Consider the following 20,246-nt stretch of genomic DNA (forward strand, 5'->3'; position numbering starts at 1 on the left):
ACCTTAAGACAGGACTCCTGTGAGGTTATGAGTCTTGACAGCTGAGGGAACCCCCACGTCACTCTTGTTTTTGTTGTTGTGCAGCTCGGGTGGTAAATAACTAAAAGGTTTTCCAAGCAATGAATGTCCTTAGTTGGATGTTCTCCTATTAGGCCAGTTTTGTTTTCCTAATGCAATAAGGGCTGCTGGAAAGATATTGCTGTAGAAATTCCACATGACAAACGTGTGTGGCAGAGCATCCATACAGGCTGTGAGAGTTTCTATACGTGGTTATCGGCAGGTTTGCACCCTCCATTCTCTCCCTGTCAGCTTGCAGCTTGTAGTTGAGCCACCCCGGGAACCTCGGCCGTGCATGACCTGAATCACAATGAGCTCTCATTGCCATTGACCTCTCTGTCCTACCCCTCCCTTACAGTGTGTGTATACCTATGCATGCACATCCATTCATACAGTACGTGCCAAGACACCACTGCGCAGAGATGTCTCTTATGTGATATGGTAAAATAACTGGCTTACTGCTGAACCCATGGGAAATGGGGCCAGGAAGTCAGTGTAGTATTCACATATGTTATCTATAAAAGCCCTGCAGTGTGGGAATGAATATTCCTGCTACTGGAAGTACTTTTGTAATCTGAACCTAAGCCTGAGAGTGCAAATGCCACAGTTGACTTATAAAGTTCAATCGCAGCCACATTTGTCTGCCACACTGGTGGTGACGCTGCATCCTTCTGACGACGATCAATGTTCTTGGCTATATTCTTACTCTAGTTGCTTCCCGCCAACGCGCATTCCTGCCTTTAAATCACTCTCTTTCTTGACCTTGAGCCTCTTATGATGCGGCTAAGCCTCCCGCTGTGTGACTGACGCTCCGTTATTCCATCCATTAGATCCAAGCCAGAAAGGCCACGGAACGCTCGGAAAAGCAAATGTAATGTCCAGTTTTTAAATCCCAGCCAATTCTCTGTCTAACAATGGTTCAGCAGCTGGCTCAAATGCCATCATTTACTTCTCTTGTGCCCTGTGACAAGCTTCTCTTTGTTCCCCCTCGAGCCTGCAGGCACTGGCAGTGTGTTTGCCACCCCTGCCACACACACATCCTTCGAGTGTTGGGGGTGGTGTGGGTAAGCCCTGCCAAGGCTGGCACATCATTGGTGAACTGGACCATACCAACATCTCCTGGAGGGGAAATGTAGCAATGCAGTATGATGTACCTGACCTTTCATGGCTGGTATTTGCTAGAAGCTGCTTACTAAAGAGTGGGGTTTGCATGAGGTTTTTGTTGTAGTTTGCCCTGCAGTGTAAGCCCAAGTGTATGTGTATGCACAAACCGCTGTCATCTTTGTTTAGATATCCTCTATCAACTGGGGAGTGGGCATGCGGAGGTCAGTGTAGTGGTGCGAGCATGATTTCAAGTGGTGATACACATAAACACAAACAGCGCTGTTATGTGAAAACCTAATGAGCCGAGCTGATACCCTTTACATTCTCCCCACCCTGCACAGAATAAGGATGTGTGGAGGCTAACTTGTGCATCTTATGTACAGTATACTCTATTGGTGGCAATTGTTATACATTTTGATTGAATAAGCTTTTAAAATAAGACTGGGTAATTGCAGAGATTTGTTTCTAAAAACATGCGTTTGAAGATAATATACAATGTACAGTCTGTAGTACTAACATCTGGAAGTATAGTTGGTTTTTTTTTTGTTTTGTTTTTTTTTTTTGGGGGGGGGGTTGGTCACGTGTTCCCTCTCCCTCCAAATAAATAAATAGGGCCCAAGTAGAATGTGTCAACTCTCAGTATATAAGAGCTCATGTGCCTTTGTTGGCATCAGCAGCAGATTTTCATTTTGTTTTTTTTTTTTTTTAAGTCCGACTTAACAGCCAGCATGTGGACTGAGGCTTAGGGGTAGCATGGCCGCATTAGAGCGCCTCGTTGTTGCAGCGCAAAAAAAGCCTCGTAATAACCTGGTGGGTTGCCTTCCAACAACCAAAGGTTTCAAACCAATATTTTTTTTTCCCTCCTGAAAAACATTATGTGTAGGCATAAAAAAATATGTCAGTGGCGTAGCATAGTAGCATGTTTCCTGTTTGCATTGAAATGAAATCAGGAGTGGAGCAAAATTAAGAGAGAATCTCTTAGGTTTCATCTTGTTACAAAAATCCGTGTTCCAAATGCTACAAGACAAATAAGACGTTGAAAGGCCACTACCAGTATTTTACTGTCTCATCTAAATGTGAGAGTGAACAATGTGCGAGTGTGTGCATGAGCAGCTTGTCCAAACAGCGTTCTTATTGTTTCAAATGTTGCAGTGTGGAGTGGTTGCTCCGTGTCTCTGAAGTGCAACAGCCGCATTTAATCAGCCCCCCAAATCTAATCAGCCTGCAGCCTCACGCATCCCGGTTCGGATGTTGCTTTATTTTCCAATGACAGTAGATTTACAGGGCAGGATATGAGAGCGCTTCAGCTTGATAAACACACCGTTTAACTTTTATTGTTTTCTCCTCTTGTTCTTTGTGATCCGATATTGAAATTTGGAGCATCAACAACTGCACGCACGGAGCATATGCGTGTTGATTTCAGATCATTCAGAGGATGTTAAAAGGCAGACGTCATAGAGGAGGAATGTAAAATCTGATTGGTCCAAGAAACAGTCCCCATTGCGAATATAGTTTTAGTTACGTCATACAGCACAAATGATTATGAAGGCCCAGGGCAGATTAGATTGACATGGCAGCACATAGAGGCTAAAATCAGATTTGAGGGGGGATCTAAAATCCACTTTTGGAATCAGTGCAGCCAAGAGACATGATAGAAAATGAAGAGAATACACAAATATTAGAATTTAGGTTGTAAATGTTGTACTTTTGATAGTATTCAGGCCAGCAATGTAGTCGCCTAAATTGATTTTTGTCACAGACGGTGTAAACAAACCCGGTTGGTTGGGGAAAAATCCACCCACATGTGCTGGCATGTGCCAAAGTTGTGGCACACCTGCAAGAGCCAAAACCACAGACACTGGCTGGCGTCCTGGCAGTGAGTGATCACAGGCGGTTGGCCCGATGATTCAAGCACATGTAGCCCACTTGCTCACCGTGTCTTCCACATCTGCTTGACACAGCGTTAAGTGTCATTCCGTTCTACTTTCCCAAGCCTTTGCTCAGACATAATTATTTCTCACCACTTTGCTTGCAGCAGTCTGTCAGGATGAACCATAGCCTTCTGTCAGAGATTGTTTGGGCCATACTCCTCCAACCCTTATCATCAGACGGTCGCAGCTGCTTGTCTGCAGATGCCCTTGGCTCTGCCGAGTGATGTGTATGTACCACAATCAATGGCTCTTAAATAGTTTATTTTAATTATATTTTGTGTTACATGATGGAACTCTTGTTTTAATTGGAGTATTAAAAGGAGCACAGTGGAATGACCTCAAGACAGGTTTGGTTGAGTTGTTGCAAGGGATTTTATTTTTCCACTTCAGCAACTGTCTGTCTTTGGGTGTAAAATTAGAGGAGACTCAGCTTCCTGGAAACATTCCCTCACACAAAAGTAGATCATTAGCCGAGTCATGGGGGGACCTTCACTGAGTTTGCGCTTGTACAAACCAGTCACAAAATGCTGCTGTTGTGTCCCACAAGAGGTGCCTTTACCTGGCTGCCATACAAGTGTTAGTGTCCATGTTTACTTTGTTTTGCGCGTCAACCCCAGCAGAGAGAACCACACGGAAAGTTTGTCATAAAACCGTAGGTGACTTGTGTGGCAATAGGGAGGGAAGCTGGCTTTGTTGTGTTGCCTTTGTAAGTGGGGTGGAGTTCATGGAGGAGTTTCGACTTGTTTTCTGCTTGGTGTCATTAACCTCCAGGGGGTTTGACTTGTCCCCAAAGTGGAATTCTCCTTTGTTTCTGGATGTTCTTTTTGTATTATTGGTTTACAAAAGGCAATTAAAGTCGAGTTGGTTGTTACTAACCGTGTTGGAAAAGCTGCTTGGAAAATTTAGTATTATAGCAAACTGTTTTCACAAAATGACAAAAATTGCTCAACTACGTCAACTCTACTTCAGTTGGGTGGAGCTTCAATTAAGGTTTTGTAATTGTGCTATTGGGGTAGACTATAAATAAACACTTAATTCTAAGACCTTTTTATTGTCATGCATCTTAACTTTTAAACTTTCTTGGGCTAATGAATTGACAGCACCGTGTTATTTTCAACATAACTGAGCAGTGTTTACTGAAAAATACTGTGATTTACTGTAATAGCAGATATAGGCATTGTTGTCCTCTGCGGTTTGATTTTTAGGATATGAAATATCAAATTCATTATTTAAAGACACAACTGACAACAATTTGGTTTTATTGAGAAAACAACCTGCACAAAAAAAACCTACTTCAAAGTAACCCAACACAAAGTTGGGCTGAAAACTAGCCTTGTCTCTTTTGTCATGTTCCCTACTGTTTCCTTTTTTAATTTCCTTCACACAGACGCAGACACACCTGCATGCGCGCGCACACACACACGCACACGTGTCGTTTTATTCTAGTGCTGTTTTAGCTGTTGCCTTTTGGTGGGTCATGATGTCTAGTTTAGCTGGTGATTGTTGTTAACTTTGCACACATTGTATGTGAAGTGTGTGTCCTTAAATTTGTGCTGGACTTGAAACTTTGCAAGAGTTTCCTTTTGGGGTTCCACACCAAACATCGGAACATATACATTTTCTTCGCTACTGAACAGCTCTTTAATTTTGTAAACAATACAACTGTGCTACTGAGAAATGTAGTTAATCTAGTAGTGGTGCTACTTTTAGAGACGCTCTTGCCCAACACTGATTATTTAAATATTAGTGTAAAAGGTCATCATGTCATTGGATGGAACACTACTCTTCATGTCCATAATGTTTTGCTTTGTTTTCTGTTCTGATCACAGGTCAAAGCTTCAGGCAAGGTGCTATTCGACCTGGTGTGCAACCACATGAATCTCATAGAAGGCGATTACTTCGGCCTGGAGTTCCAGAACCATCAAAATATCATGGTGCGCGAAAAGGACAAATAAAGTGAACTGGATAATTGGAATTAGAGTTATCAAGCCAGGAATTCTCTCTTCACAAGACCACTTAGATAGTGATGTTGTCTTCTATCCACAGGTTTGGTTGGATCCGATCAGACCTATTATCAAGCAGCTGAGACGTAAATATTTAGCTTTTTTTTCTTGTTCCAACAGAGAGCTTTTTATTAAGGTACAGATTTAACAGGGTTCTACCAATTTCTATTTTTATACTTTAAATGTTCCTAACAGGACCGAAGCACATAACATTGAGGTTTGCCGTGAAATATTTTCCTCCGGACCCTGCCCAGCTGCTGGAGGAGCTGACTCGGTGAGTTCCTTTCCACATTATTAATACTACATTCACCTCCTTAAGTTTGCCTTTATTCTAATTTAAAATATAACTGTTTAAAGAAATGAGAGGCATATGTAAATTGGAGCCTTCAATGTCAGATGCTTCTAAAGTTGTACAATTTGTAGTTCTAACAATATTTTGGAGGAAATTAAGTGTAGAAAAAAAACTTCAGACTTAACAAGCCTCTGAAGGATTAACTTGAGCGGTCTTTTTTTTATTATTATTTTTGTTGAGGAAAAGTATGGAAATAATCATAGGCTTAAGCCATAGGACATGGGTACTCTCATCCTGGCTGGTCAGTACAATCCAGAGTATGACAAGCCCTGCTGTAAATAGCAAACCCCCGTAAGGTTTACAATTTCCTATAGATGCCACAAGACGAAACATCCCAGTTAGACAGTCATGAGATCAATCCTTGTAGTTCCATGCCTCATTTCAACATAGTTCCTTCACAAAAAGATCCCACAAGACGGTGCCAAAGCAATATTTTTCTATTAGACAGCATTTTGGCCTGGGCACAAAAATAAAGAATTGGATAGTCTTTCACCCGGTAACGAAGGATCAGTTCCAATATAAATCTGTGGAAAGGCAAATTGTCAAATATGTAATGAATGCTGCACAGCATGGCTAATTTAAATTGGCAATTACAGTATTACTGAAGAAAATAATGGAAGGTACAAGGCAAAGTCAGCTGTAGAGGCATGTGATGAAACACTCCTTCAAAGACACACAATTCTCCTATCATTACTGCATAAATATGACTGTCCCAGGGGATATGGGGCTGAACCCCTACATAAATAATGGAAGAAAGAAAAATGTTTAGAACTGACCATGTAGACTGCAGGATGGTGGCAAAACAGTACTTTTGTCCAAATGAAGCACCTCCACTCACTTTCACAAAGTTTCTTTGGACCAAGATAATGACAAAATAATACTTTTACATTAAACATAATCCAGTAATTAACTAACCCTAACCCTTTCTGTGAGAGGTAAAAAACACATCTTGAATATTTGTTTTCCCCATCTTATTTGATTTGTATGGAAAAAGTTTCATTGAAATTTCTTCAAATTGGATGCCAAGCACTATCAAAGGTGTTTTTTTTTTTTTTGTTTTGTTTTTTTTTTTGGGGGGGGCGACTGTTGAGGTTGTCTGGCGCTCCCCATCACCATCAACGCTCTTTTCCAGGTATTTATTTGCCCTCCAAATCAAACAGGATCTTTCCAGCGGTCGCCTGACCTGCAATGACACCAGTGCTGCGCTGTTGGTCTCCCACATTATGCAGTGTGAGTACTGAAAGGTTACATTTTGTTTTCGAGTTGGTTTTCAATTATTGTCTCAATAGCCACATCCCTTCTTCTTTAATTTGCAATCTTTATTTCCTTCTTTTCAGCTGAAATTGGTGACTTTGAGGAAAGCCAGTGCCGGTCACACCTCCTCAATAATAAGTATATCCCCGATCAGATGCCCTTGATTGATAAGATGATGGAGTTCCACTCAATGAATATGTAAGCACGGTGCTGCCCTTTTCATTTTTAAGATCCCTTCCTAATAGTAGATCAATTGAACCACATTTTATCATACTGACATGATTTTTGTATTATAAGATATCATTTCAATTGAATATTGAATGTTTTGTATCAAATAGAATGGCTGACTTGCACCACCAAATGTGATGTGCACAATCTGGTCATACATTTTCTACAGTCTTTGTGGGGCATTTTATTGCTACCGACCCCACGTGGATTTAGATTTGTCTGCTCCTCAGTGAAACGCTGTGTTCACGCACCAGATAAGTCACCGTTGTTGTCAGCACCCTTCAGAGGGTGGGTTCTCGGGTGTTGTGTGAAGTCAAGGGTCCTTTTTCAATTTGAATTGAAGCCAAAAGCGACTCCTCAAACTGATGGAGTCTCTGCGGGTGAACGACTGTGCCTCAAAAGGAGCTCTTTTTAATGTACTCCTTTCTTTTCAATTTTGCACCCCCTCCCCCGGAGCCCTTCTTAGTTGATAACGAAAGCTGCGGTTCTCGTAGCGGTGGTGCCATGTGAAGATAAGCCGTTCATTAATCACCGAACGCAAGCTGAAGGAACGCTTCTTTGCTGATATGAATATTTAAGTTAATCCTCTCTTGACAACTTTCGCAAAATTGTACATAAACAGTTGACCTGTATGCTATTGTACTTATCGGTGATGGATGGCGTGAGATTGATTTAATTGGTCTGATGTTATTTACAAATGCTGCACAGAACTCTTTGGATACACGACCACTAAAACTACACAAAAGCCAATATTATTGACGAGTAAAGTACAGTGCGAGGTGATTGGTGTCTCAGCTGTTTCCATCTACATTTTTCCTACTTGAAAACAATGTGCCATCATGATTTTAGCTGTCTGGCAAAAATCAAATGAATAATTTACTACGCTTCAAATTGCAAGTTTTCACATAAGTCACGCTTCACATTATCAGGAGAACGCTGTGCTTCGTAACCCTTATGTTAAAGTTTAGCATTTGCAAGCTGCCTTATCGTTTTGTACAAGTTCAATATATCAACCAAAGGATTATTAGGATTACAGCAAGCTTATAGCAAGTTTATACGAAGGAAAGGTTCCAGACTCACCCACAATCTGCTATGGAGACCATATCAAAAAAAAATTTTTCTGTTAACCTTCCCACTCACTCTCAACACATTTAATTTTATTAAAGCACACTTTAAAAGCGTTCCTTGAAGCCGGTTAAAAAGCAAAGCATGCTTGCTTGAAGCTCTTCGCCACTCCTAGGTGAAGTTCACCATAAAACTGACAAATAAAACAAAACAGAATTAACTATTGCATACTTTATCTGTTAAAACTAAGTCATGTAATTTTTGCAAGTCAGGTGCATTATTGCTAACATAATGCAAATTGCCATAGACAGGGTAACAAATAATTGCATTGAAATTATAGCAACAGTAGAAACTTTCAAATAACTGGCACTTTAACACGCATGGCACCACATACTGTACAAACAGCATGCAGCAGTACTCATAGGTGCATACTGTATTCCCTTGGTTTTATGGCAACAACAAATATTAAAACAGGAAAAACTCGGTATTAGGACTAATATATAGTGTATAAACCCATAATGATCGTGTAAAAATCTGCCATTTTACAGGGTCCGCAAACAATGAACTCCAATCTAGTCGGGCTTCGCGCTACATGACAATGCCCTCACTGTGTCTCAACCATACAGTGTTTGTGTTTATGTTGTTGGCCTTCTGTGTTGTTAGTGGTCGTACACCGGCCGAATCCGACTTCCAGTTACTAGAAGTGGCACGCCGGCTGGAAATGTACGGGATTCGTCTCCACCCGGCAAAAGACCGCGAAGGCTCGCGTCTAAGCCTTGCTGTGGCACATATGGGCGTCCTGGTCTTTCAGGTAAACTCTGGTAGATTGGGTGTTCCTTTAGAAATCACGCTCACTTGATTGTGTTCATCTCCATAGGGACACACGAAGATAAATTCCTTCAACTGGTCTAAAATCCGTAAACTGAGCTTCAAGAGGAAACGTTTCCTTATCAAGCTTAGGGCTGATGAAAATGTAACTTTCTCCACTGAAACAGATTCCATAAGAGAGGGCACATTTTGCTAAATATTTGTGGTGCGTATTCTTCAGAGTTCATATCAAGACACCCTGGAGTTTCTGATGGCCAGTAGAGACTGTTGTAAAGTCTTCTGGAAGATTTGTGTTGAATATCACGCCTTCTTCCGACTCTTTGAGGAACCCAAGCCCAAGCCCAAGCCTGTGCTGTTCACACGAGGCTCCTCTTTCAGATTCAGGTTCCAAAATCTCTTGGCTGCCCTTTTTTCCCCAGTCGGGATGGAACAGAAACTGTGAATTCTACTCACTGTTTAATGTGCCTTTGCATGTCTCGGCAGTGGGCGGACGCAAAAGCAGGTGATTGACTTTGTGAGGGACTCAGAGTTTAAAAAACTCCCGTTCGAAAGGTAAAAGGCATGTATTTGCACGTATGCATGTATTTCATCAAGACAAGAGTCTTTCTTGTAATACTGACCTTTGTCATCCTGTCTGCTAGGAAACATAGTCGAGTCCAACATAACAGCCGTCTATCGCCTTTGCCTTCACCACTCTACCAAAAAGTGCCAAAAGAAGTGAGTTTGTCTGCAGTGGATACACCTGGATTGTTTTCACACAATCTCAGGGTACTTTTATAATAAATAAAATACAGTCAACACCCATTTATCGTGGGAGATACAGCACGTTCCATAACCACCAGCTATATACTTTATACCACAGCAGTATATAGTTAGATTTTGATTTTTTTTCCCAGGTGCTTGAACAGATTTATGCTTGCTAAAGCAACGTTTAAAATTTTTTCTTTGTGCTGTTTTTCACTCTCTTGCTGTCGAAAAAATGGGGGACCATCATGTACTGTGTAACTTTGAGGAAACGGAGACTTTCACTCTCAGTTGAAGGGCAAAACGTTGTTTCAACCCATCCTATTGAGTGTCGCGAGTGTCCTCTAGCTCAAGGCTATCATGAAATGTAAAAAAATACAGACAGCCTGACAGAAATTGACATGCGTCGGTGCCTTGGTAATTACAACACATAACACATACAACCAGAGCACACGACAATAGTGAAGGATGTATTCTCTCTGTGGGAACAAGAAATATTAAAAAAGAAAACCATGGTACAGTATTACACGAAATGGGCGCCCTCTTCTTCTTAGTGTTGTAAATTTGATTATGGCCGTATTCTGTAAAAAATTTTCAAAAAATAAACTGGTGAAAAATCTGCGGGGGCCCAATTGATGAAGTGCAATATGGTCAGGGTTCACTGTGCAAACTTTTACTCTCAATAATTGAACTCCATCTCTACTTCAGAGTGGTGCTCTCAGGGACCGAGTTGACGCTCCTTCGCAGCACCACTGGAACAAGTCAGCGCTGGTGAGTTCAGAAGAAACACGTGAAGCTCCAGTGAGCCCGCCTCACCAGAACAATGGCCACGAGGACAATTCGCCGCCCGGGAATACGGAAGCGAAAGACTCATCTCGGCCGGCTCACCTTGAACATCTGGCAACAGGTTCAGCTTCTCGAGCTGCTAAAGGCGGCTGCTCTTCCATCTGCATTGAGAGAGTTAGCGACTATAATGCGAGCAGGGACTCGGTTGGTTGGCCCAAGAACTATAGGGGGCAGGTCGTGTTTCAGCAAGGGTCGGACTCTGGAAGTACAAATGGCCCTGTACAGGTCCACCAGGAGGGGTTTGAGTGTAGTACGCAGTACAGGGATCACTCTTGCTCTTCTGAACCGCTACATGGTATGCTTAATGATTGGGATGGTCCCACCATGCATAGGACAAGTACAGATAAACACTCCACTAATGTGGTCATGGTCCAACAAGTAACGCAAACACCAAATGTCCCCGTCACCTCTGGTATGTGCACCTTTCTAAGTCACGCTGAGCAAAATGGCTACACAAGTACTGTAGTAAACCCAAACCGCTCTCATCGTTCTCGAAAACACCACAAACCAAAACATCGCCCTCACGCTGACCCAAATCCAGCAATGTCCTTTCCTGGGCGAGGACTACCACCCGACATGTCCGATGCCGAGCGAATTGCTGCTCTAGAACGCCGCATGCTGGCTAACGGGCTCTCAGCCCCAGGCAGAGCTAAGACCAGTTCCGAGAGTACACGGCGGGCTGGTGTCACAGATGTGGTAGCAGTTCAGATGAGCGAAGGCTGTAACACTAGTGCTTCGGAGTCCAGTGAGTCTGAGTTTGAGGGCAATCGGGGGAAAGGCAGCAACCAACTCAAGTTTAAGAATGTGACAGAGGCCACGTGGTCCATACCGAGAAACAAGTTCTCCTTCGGTAGCCTCCAACTGGATGAGGAGGCAGACGAGGACGGATGCCACACCTTCAGCGAAGAGGATAGCTTTCAGAAAATCAACGGCTAGCCTGATAGGACAGTGTTTCCCAAACTCCATTGAGCCAAGGCACACATTTTACATCAGCACACTGTCAAACTGAAATGTTACAAAAAGTATTTCTACTGAGATAATTTCTCAATTTACTTAAAGACCTACTCAGTTAGTTTGAAATCTGGGCCCGTTTAGTTTAATACCAATATATTATTCTATTTTAATGGCAACATCCATAACCACAGGTCAATTATATTTTCTGCAATCTAGTAGAAAACCATTTAATAGTTATGACTAGCACTGTAGGTTGCTGATAAAGATACATGAACAAAGATGTATTATTCGCATTTAATACAAATAAATCTTTGGACCAATTAAGTGAAACTTGATATTTTCCCACTCCTGCACAGTGGTCAGAAATCAGTGGAATAAGTACAGTTGAACGTCTGAATTTGGGCTGTTTTTCAGAATTTGCTGGTGTAAAGGTCAAGGGTCATCTTACTCAGGCCCATCTTTACAGGAGACTTCCCTTTCTCAGCCTGTATGAATGAAGGATGTCTTTTTAAAAGTGTCCCAGAAAATCTGTGCCATGTTAAGATTTAACGTGATTGTGTACCCCGGAGACCTTTTCTGCAATTTTTTGTTTTTGTCCTCTTTACAAAGTCTGCAACAATTTTGAAAGACCTGTTGAATGGGAAGCGTATCAACTATGCCTTATCACTTCCAATAAGGATCAAAAATCCCCCCAAAATTATAGGCCACATCTTTAGATAATTTTTGGAGTCTACACTCTTGAGTAGTATGTGTGCAATGTTACTCAGAACCTTGCAGAACCAATAATGTAATCTATCGGACTGGTTTACCTCGGGAATGCAGAAAAACGAAAGTAGCAGTGGATGAGGTCCAGGTTTCGCTGTCTTCTTCGGTGCGAATATTGTTGCATTATGTTGATGGATTGTGTGGAATCTAACCTCATATACTATACAATTTTATACATGGTAAATAAAGATCCACCTCGCTGTCCAAATCCCCAATTGGTATTCACACTGATGGTTCCAAACGAATACAATATCACAACGAAATCGTCACTCCTTGTACTATTCCGAATTAAAGACGTGTCATCGCCCCAGCAAATAAAAAATCCAATTTGATTATTTGAAAATCATCAGTAGCCATCTAATTAAATCTAGGTCGCAGTTTTTTGAGGAGTCTGAGATCTTGTCACAACACCAGGGAAGACACACAGTACAGTTTGGGTGGCATGTTTTAACAACAGTTTTTCCTTCCATAGAAAGATGATGCACAGATGCTTCTTTTTAGTTTCAAATTGGTTACTTTAACCAAGATCCCTCACCGTATTGTCACCATGGATTCTTTTACGCCAGCCTCTGCGCCGTAAAATGCGTAAATCCACGCTGGCTGGGTGGAAATAATGCTTCTACTAATCCAGCCATTTAGCTCAGCTGCTTGTAAGCAATAGCTGAATCGCTCTAGTCAATCATCTTCCACACAATATTGAATGAATAATTCATAACTTTATCCAATTCATCTGCCGTGGTCACAGTCTGCATACATGCAGCCCCTCTCGGCCATCAAACACCTTATTCTGCAGAGATTACCGGTATCTTCTCTGGGTTTAGTACAACTCTGCGAGCCTAACCTTGATCAGTTACAACTGCTAACTGGCCCTAATTCATGCAACTTTGCTGCATTGTACCTCTTATCAGAACCAAATGCATTGTATGATTCGTTTGCATTCCAATGCCAAAATTAAGATTTGGTACACCCACAGTCATTCGTAGCTCTTGTATTGGATCGCATGAGAATGTGCAAATGTACCTACCGCGTCAAGTGTCCCATCTGTGTCTATTCCATGAGATATCAGTTGTGGCCTGAGCAGTCTAAACTTCTCTGAAGTGAAGGTTAATTTGTCCCATAGTTTAAGCTTCCCCACATTGTTTCCACTAGAATTGAGTATTAGCCAATCGTGTCAAGGTGCACTAAGTAGCTTCAATGTACACGATGAACTTTGTTACCATCTTTTACAATCGTTCTGCTACAAGGGCTCTTCTGTCTGCATGTTGACTTGTGGTGTCTCCCGTTTCTTTTTTTTCTCTCTTATTTTCACCTTTTTATGCACTTGTCCATTTGCATGAAATTGTTGTATCACTTTTTTTGTCTTCCACAGCCAAGCAGCGTAACCGCATGTCCGGTGAACCCGACGGGTCTTTTCATTGTGTGGTAACCGAACAAGCAGGTTCCTGTTTCTGCTGTTATTCAACTGTTTAATTTTTGGAATTCTTGTAAATATGAAACGTACTTCTCTTCCCTCACAGACCTGGCAGGACAGAATCTTTTTTTAGATCAATTATATTATTTGAGCAGTGTGCCAGGTTTGTGAGGACTTACTTCATTTTTCACTTTCCGTACCGCTTTTTGCATGCACTGTAATTTAAGCATCTGGCAATTTTTAACACATTTTGTTTGTCGTGGTTCTTGCATGAATTTCTTCACTCTCCCAACATTCTCTGTTCTTTATGTGCTGATTGTTTTAAGATGTGCATGAATCTCACCTTAATATGAAAGTAAATAAAAATGGCTTTTAATAAGTCAGAGCCAAGAATTTCCTTTTTGCCTTTAAAAAAATATCTCCCTTAGTTCTTCCTGTAGTTTTTATGCCTGCCTTGAATAACTGTAGGGCGTCTCTAACACTTGTTAGCATTAATCTTCCGTAGATTTGTCGTGGTTTGTGGTTTCCGCACTTTCCCAGTAAAATGTTGACAGTCAATCCCCAGCCAATGCTGAGTCAGTGCACTCTCTGTTGTGGTGTTCCAGATGAAACCTGACTGATCCAATACAAGAACTTTATGAAAATAGTCTTTTCCTAGATTCTAATCATTTAATTTACACTGTGTATAAATTTAAAAATGTGTCTATTATTGTAGTTCCTACTACAGTACTCCTAGTATGATGCAGTGCGGAATTTTGGATTCAGGTCACGTATTGAATTTCATTGTGTAGGTGTACCTATTGTTGTGTCCTGTGAGTGTAGTTTTCCCGCAATTTGTTTTTGTAGCACTAAGCCTGCTGTTGCTGTCTGGAGTTCAGAGTGAGTCACTGCTGATGTTTCACTTCTAGAAGGCATTTGCCTCCGGTATCTTTTTAGCCAGGGGAAACTATGACGCTCCCTCAAATAGATTGTCAATAACTGTCCCTTGTTCTTTTTTTTCCCTCTCTAAACTGTACTAGATTACAACTCTTTCAATTTAATCAAGCAAGTAAACAGAGGGTAGCCGCAAGAAATAATTAATCATGCGTCTTTCCATTGCTGAGGTTTTTTTTCCCCTGTCTCTCTCTCTCTCTCTTTCTCTCTCATTCTATGTATCACTTTGTCACTTTCACACCGTCACTCCCACTCCCCCCCCAATAGATGCGCTGACAAACAGTCCATACATGTCCACATCCTCCGGACACTGTTTGCTTAATGGCCGAACATCTCTGGAGGTGGGCAGTCACAGTCCCGACGTCCGGCATCCTTCGCCTCTCACCAGCCCTCTCCTCAACGATGCCTGCAGCATTCGCACTGATGATGAAGACGAGGTGCGCCGGAAGGTTTGTGCTTCACACAAATTGAGCGGGCAGTCCAGCAATTTGTAGACACTGCACACATCGGATTTATAATTACTTGCTTAGTCTGGATATTTAGATGTACTCCCGTATCCACTACATCGACAGCAGGATCGCGTCTAAATGGAAAGCATTTACGAATTATTGGGAACTTTAGTTAAGAAGTTTGGGAAATATTCAAAATTGGCGACTTCCCACTTGAAAGAGAAGATCCATCCATTTTTCCAAGCCGCTTATCCTCACAAGCGTTGTGGGAGTGTTGGAGGCTATGCCAGGTATCATTGGGCAGAAGGCGGCGTACACCTTCAAGTGGTTGCCGGCCAATTGCAGGGCACACAGAGACAGGCAACAGTCGCACTCACAATCACACCAAAGGGTGATTAGAGTCTCCAATTAATGCATGTTTTGGGGATGTGGGATAGTGCCCAGAGAAAACCCACGCAAGAACGTGCAAACTCCACACAGCCAGAGCCGTGATTTGAATCACGGTCCGTAGAACTGTGAATGAAACCCTTTAGCCAGTTGTTCCACTGTGCCGCTAAAAGAGAGTGTATCCAAGATTTTTTTTCCATTGTTGTCATTTTATATACCGTACTTTAATCTTTGATAGTTCACGTCAATGAAGACTTTGCTGACCATTGTGTGTATTTGATGCCTTGCCAGAGGTTCCCAACAGACCGGGCCTACTTCATTGCCAAGGAACTGCTGACCACAGAGAGGACGTACGTCAAGGATCTGGAGGTGGTGACCGTGGTAAGACGAGTCCATGGCGCCACTGCCTGACGTGTCGCTTTACAATTTGTTTTCTCCTAGCATTGTCCTTTGGGGGAGAGCACACAGATTATCCGGGTTAGACGCTCCATGGCAGAGCACCCGCTAGGACATTGAAGCAAGTGGGGACACGGGCAGATTTTAAAAGATTACGTTTTTGTATCCATTCTCCAAGTTGTACGCTCAGAAGTACTGTATCAAACACACTCAAGGCCACTGAGGCGTCACCGTTTCTGTTTAGAAAGATTTACACAAGCTGTGCCGGCCTATCTCGGAGTTTATGGAGATTTCACACACCGGTTCAAGCATGAAAAACATTGATTTAGTCTGAGCTTTCAGGAAATGCAATAGAAGTACTCCGTGATTACAGCATTAGATACACCTGCAGGGCATCCAAGAATATTTAATCTAAAAGATACTTATATTTTTCCGTTTGTAGTTTGCACTGATGTAGAATTTCATTGAGTCATACTTCTATCCATCCATTTTATACATTGCTTTATTTTGGCAAAGATAGAAAAAGTACAGATACAGTTGTGCTTTGAGATGCCCATTGACCAGATGACCATTGAAATGTAAAAAATAATTTACTTTAATTTAACATTTTATTTAATAATTCACTGATGTGTTTTTGTATAGTACAGTATTAGTGATTGCTATTTTTTGTATTTTAATTTTTTTTTTTTTTTTTGAAGGCTAGAACAGATTAAGGACATTTTCATTTATTTGAGTGTGGAAATATGATTTGAGATACAAATGTTTTGAGCTACAAGCATGGTAAAGGAAACAGTTGAGCTCATATCTCAATCTACCGCTGTATGTGATTTGTAATGTAAGGCGTAAAAGTAAAACATTGTCTCAAAACTGAATAAAGTGCAGTAAAGAGTAAAGTGCAGTCACCTAAAAAATCCACAGAAGTACGGCCAAATACAGTGTCAAAGTTTCGTACTATGTTGCTTCCCACCACTAATCATACTGGTGGGGGGGAATGATGTGTCTTCCTGAATAATGTAAACTTACCTTATATTTGTTCGCTTTAATTTGTGCAGGTCTTCCTAATGTTGTAGCCTGGGGTATATTTCTAAAGTGTGCTTCACCGTGCATAAGTTTGTCTTGTCTGACACTTTTATCACGTTGCTATCTTCAGCAAAAACTCTCTTCTATCTCATAAATATTTGCTTTGGCTCATGTCCCTTTTCTTTTTTCCAGCCATGCGCTCTCTCCATCTCTCTAAATTCCTCCAGTCGTAGCTGGTGGAGTCATCTGAAGTGTTGGTGCACCCCACCCCCAAAGACTTAAAGCCCCCTTTCCCAACTTGTCTCCTTTTAATAAAGCTTTTCTCATGCCCGTATGTAATTTAATTTTCCATTTATAAAACAGATTATAATCCCTCAAGAGGTATTTCTTATTGCACCCTGTTGCAAGAGCTCCAGTCGAACTACAATAACTGTTTTAAGAATGAGTGAGTTATTGGTTCTTCATTAAGATAAAAGCCGGAAAGATTTTAAGATCAAACCCAAAATTATATTCATACCGTCCAATCTATTTTTTATAGCATTCGAGCTGGAGCTAACTTTGGGGTGGGGGGTGGGGGGTACCAAACACAGGTCACATATACACAGAAGGACCATGTCAAATTGACATTCACCCCAAAAAGCAATAAACCTGACATTCAGAATTGTGAGGCTGACATTGTAACCACTATCTACAGTATCTATTTAAAAATAATGTCATGAAAGAGCTTATCTTCAAATGTTGAGTTGAAGTGGAGTTTTCTTTGCTTCTCTCAAACGAGACGAAAGAGGCTAAAAAGTAAGAAAAATTAAGTAAAATCCCAAATTATTCACACACTTTTTCAGTACAGGCAGCAGTATGCAGTGTCCAAAATCTATAATTTATTAGAATGTTCTAGATTATGCTTATTAAATTACCGGGATCCTTGAGACAGGGTACAGAAGATCTTAAAATTGTGCAGGATAGGAATGCCATACCCATTCAACAAATTACTCAGTCATTTCAAATTTAACAAATATATTAATTTAGCCCCAACTGTATGTCAGCACAGCTTTCGCTCACTCACTCACTTTTTCATCTTCTAGAATTTTCAGTTTCTAAAGCAGAGTTGTTGCTTTTCAGTCTTTCCAGAACGTCGTCGTACAAGACGAGGACAGTACGGACACTCTGAAGAAGGCCGTTTTCTCCACGCTTGAGCCACTGCACAAGTTTCACACGGGTTTTCTCAGGGAGGTGGAGCAGAGGCTGGCTTTGTGGTGAGACTTCCTTAACGCCTTGTCAAGCATACAAAAAAATGTTTTGGGTTTTTGTTTAATTGTTGCCTTCATGACAGCAGGAGCTACTATCTCCATGGTAACAGTCGTGCTACATGACTCAGACATTTCCTTGCCATCGGGTTTCGGCTGTCTGATCTCTTTTAATGATGTTGTGCTTTCCCCAAAACACGATAGTGACTCATGCCTGTGCGCTACGTCAGCGTGGGTGTCAGAACTGCAGTGGGGTTTTTTTCAATTTATGTATTTTTTAAATCTTGGGTTATGCTCTTGCAACTATAAACTCCAAATGACATCTTAAATTAATATGCTGACAGGATCTGACTCACACACAAAGTAAAGCTCTAGTACTTGATACAAAGACATTACACAATATTAACAGATAAAAATGGAAGAAAAGTCGGATGCTATAAACATCACTAATGTTGGACCTGAGAGAGGCCAAGGTCATCTCATTCCACATAAACTGAAAAGAATACAAAGAATTTGAAGTAGTTTGCTGTGAACTCTGATTAATTTACCCATTAATATTTCCATCCATTTGCTATAATGTTAGTTGTTATTAGGGTTGGCAAAGAGCTGGACCATATTTTGGGCGAGTGATTATACCCTGCCCATAAAATCAAACAACTGTTGCAAGTACTCACATTCACACCTGGACAATTTAGCCTGACATTGCTTTGAGGATGTGGGAGGAAGCTGGATTGTACTCACTCATGCATGGGGAGAACGCGCAAACTCCCCACAGGAAGGCCTGTGCAGAGATTCCAACCCAAAACCCAAAGCTGATAAGACTGGCATGCCAAACTCCAGAATATTGTGCTACCATTTTTAAAACTTTAAAAAAAAGATTATAAGGCAACAAAGGTAAGGCAAGGCAATACAGATTGATACTGATGATGTTTATGTGCAGTTTTGTATTTGGAGTTTTTGCTCAAGGCGACACCTTGTGGCTAATTTGGGTCTTTAAACCACTCATCCACCTTGAAGTGTTTTATTTCTTGACTTATTGTCAATTAACCCTCAAGGGATTTTGAGGGAACGCTGTCATTAACTAATTAAAAGTACTGATATTTATTTCTTCTAGGGAAGGACGTTCCAACGCGCACATTAAAGGCGACTACCAGCGCATTGGAGATGTCATGCTGAAGAACCTGCAAGGGTTGAAGGTGATTTTATTTGATTTATTTTTGATGAATTCAACTGGATCATCTCCATATGAATGACCACCGCCCCATTGACACGTGACACCATCTTCAGCCACTGACAGCTAACCTGCATAAGCAGAGTGACATCCTGACGGAGCTGGAGAAGGCATGCAGAGCGTCGCGTAGGTTAGAAGGCCTCTGCCGGGACTTTGAGCTGCAGAAGGTGTGCTACGTACCCCTCAATGTTTTCATCCTGCGGCCTCTGCACCGCCTCGTGCACTACAAGAACATCCTGGAGGGTCTGTGCAAACACTACCCGGCGACACATGTCGACTTCAGGGACTGCAGAGGTAGCACACTGCGTACGAAGCACAACTTGGGACACTTACATGCACGCAGTACAGGCAATTCAGTACAGTTTCATTAAATTCAATGTGCATTTTTACATGTTAGAGTTTTTCATTTGTTAACAAAGATTCTAGAATTGTGCAATATAAGGTGTTGAGAGTTGTACAATTTCTGACCATCTGCAAGGCTGTGAAGGTGTCTAAATGTGATTGGATGAGCGAGTAGTGGGCTTGGGCCATGGTCAACCGAAGACCGGGAGTAGAGTGAGCTTTTGTTTTTTTCAATTGGCAAATGAAAAAATGTCATTATTTTGTTCACGTGACGAACATCGCTGTGAATAATAGCGCACCACAAGGAGATGGCAAAGCACTACTTTTATGTTACACAAGTTCATAGCCTGACTAAATGAAACTCCTCCCCAAACTTTAACATTGTTCCTTGGCACAAAGCGGCCAGAAGATAGCGTCAAAAGCAATACTTTTTAATTAGACATGGCTTTGGCCTGAGCACGAGAAAAGGGGGAAACATAGTGTGAATAAAACATGATCAGTACATAATAATAATAATAACAATAATAAAAACAACTATTAAGTATATGTTGTTCAGTCTTGGCCATAATAGAGACATTTCCAGTCACTTGAGTGACTTATTGTAATTTGGACTCTTCATTAAAAACTTGAGCCAGTAGCTGAAAGAATCCTACTTCTAGGTACTAAATTGTTTAAACAAGTTTGTGAGATCTATGAAGCCTA

At 41.4% G+C, this 20,246-nt stretch overlaps 1 protein-coding gene across 2 annotated transcripts in view; it reads left to right on the forward strand.

Moving 5' to 3' along the window:
- The window catches only part of LOC133511945 (FERM, ARHGEF and pleckstrin domain-containing protein 1), a 52,699-nt gene that overhangs the window by 24,789 nt on the left and 7,664 nt on the right, over positions 1–20,246 (forward strand). For both annotated transcript variants that reach the window (XM_061841066.1, XM_061841067.1), the window contains exons 3-18: positions 4,922–5,026; positions 5,139–5,181; positions 5,291–5,369; positions 6,580–6,677; positions 6,785–6,899; positions 8,658–8,805; positions 8,872–8,967; positions 9,043–9,206; positions 9,306–9,374; positions 9,464–9,539; positions 10,275–10,473; positions 14,743–14,924; positions 15,603–15,692; positions 17,847–17,980; positions 19,086–19,167; positions 19,259–19,496. In XM_061841066.1, the coding sequence (XP_061697050.1) occupies positions 4,922–5,026; positions 5,139–5,181; positions 5,291–5,369; positions 6,580–6,677; positions 6,785–6,899; positions 8,658–8,805; positions 8,872–8,967; positions 9,043–9,206; positions 9,306–9,374; positions 9,464–9,539; positions 10,275–10,473; positions 14,743–14,924; positions 15,603–15,692; positions 17,847–17,980; positions 19,086–19,167; positions 19,259–19,496 (1,918 nt within the window). The remainder of the gene's footprint in view (positions 1–4,921; positions 5,027–5,138; positions 5,182–5,290; positions 5,370–6,579; positions 6,678–6,784; positions 6,900–8,657; positions 8,806–8,871; positions 8,968–9,042; positions 9,207–9,305; positions 9,375–9,463; positions 9,540–10,274; positions 10,474–14,742; positions 14,925–15,602; positions 15,693–17,846; positions 17,981–19,085; positions 19,168–19,258; positions 19,497–20,246) is intronic.

The sequence above is a fragment of the Syngnathoides biaculeatus genome, chromosome 14 (assembly GCF_019802595.1).
Source record: "Syngnathoides biaculeatus isolate LvHL_M chromosome 14, ASM1980259v1, whole genome shotgun sequence".
In the NCBI taxonomy this organism is placed as follows: domain Eukaryota; kingdom Metazoa; phylum Chordata; class Actinopteri; order Syngnathiformes; family Syngnathidae; genus Syngnathoides; species Syngnathoides biaculeatus.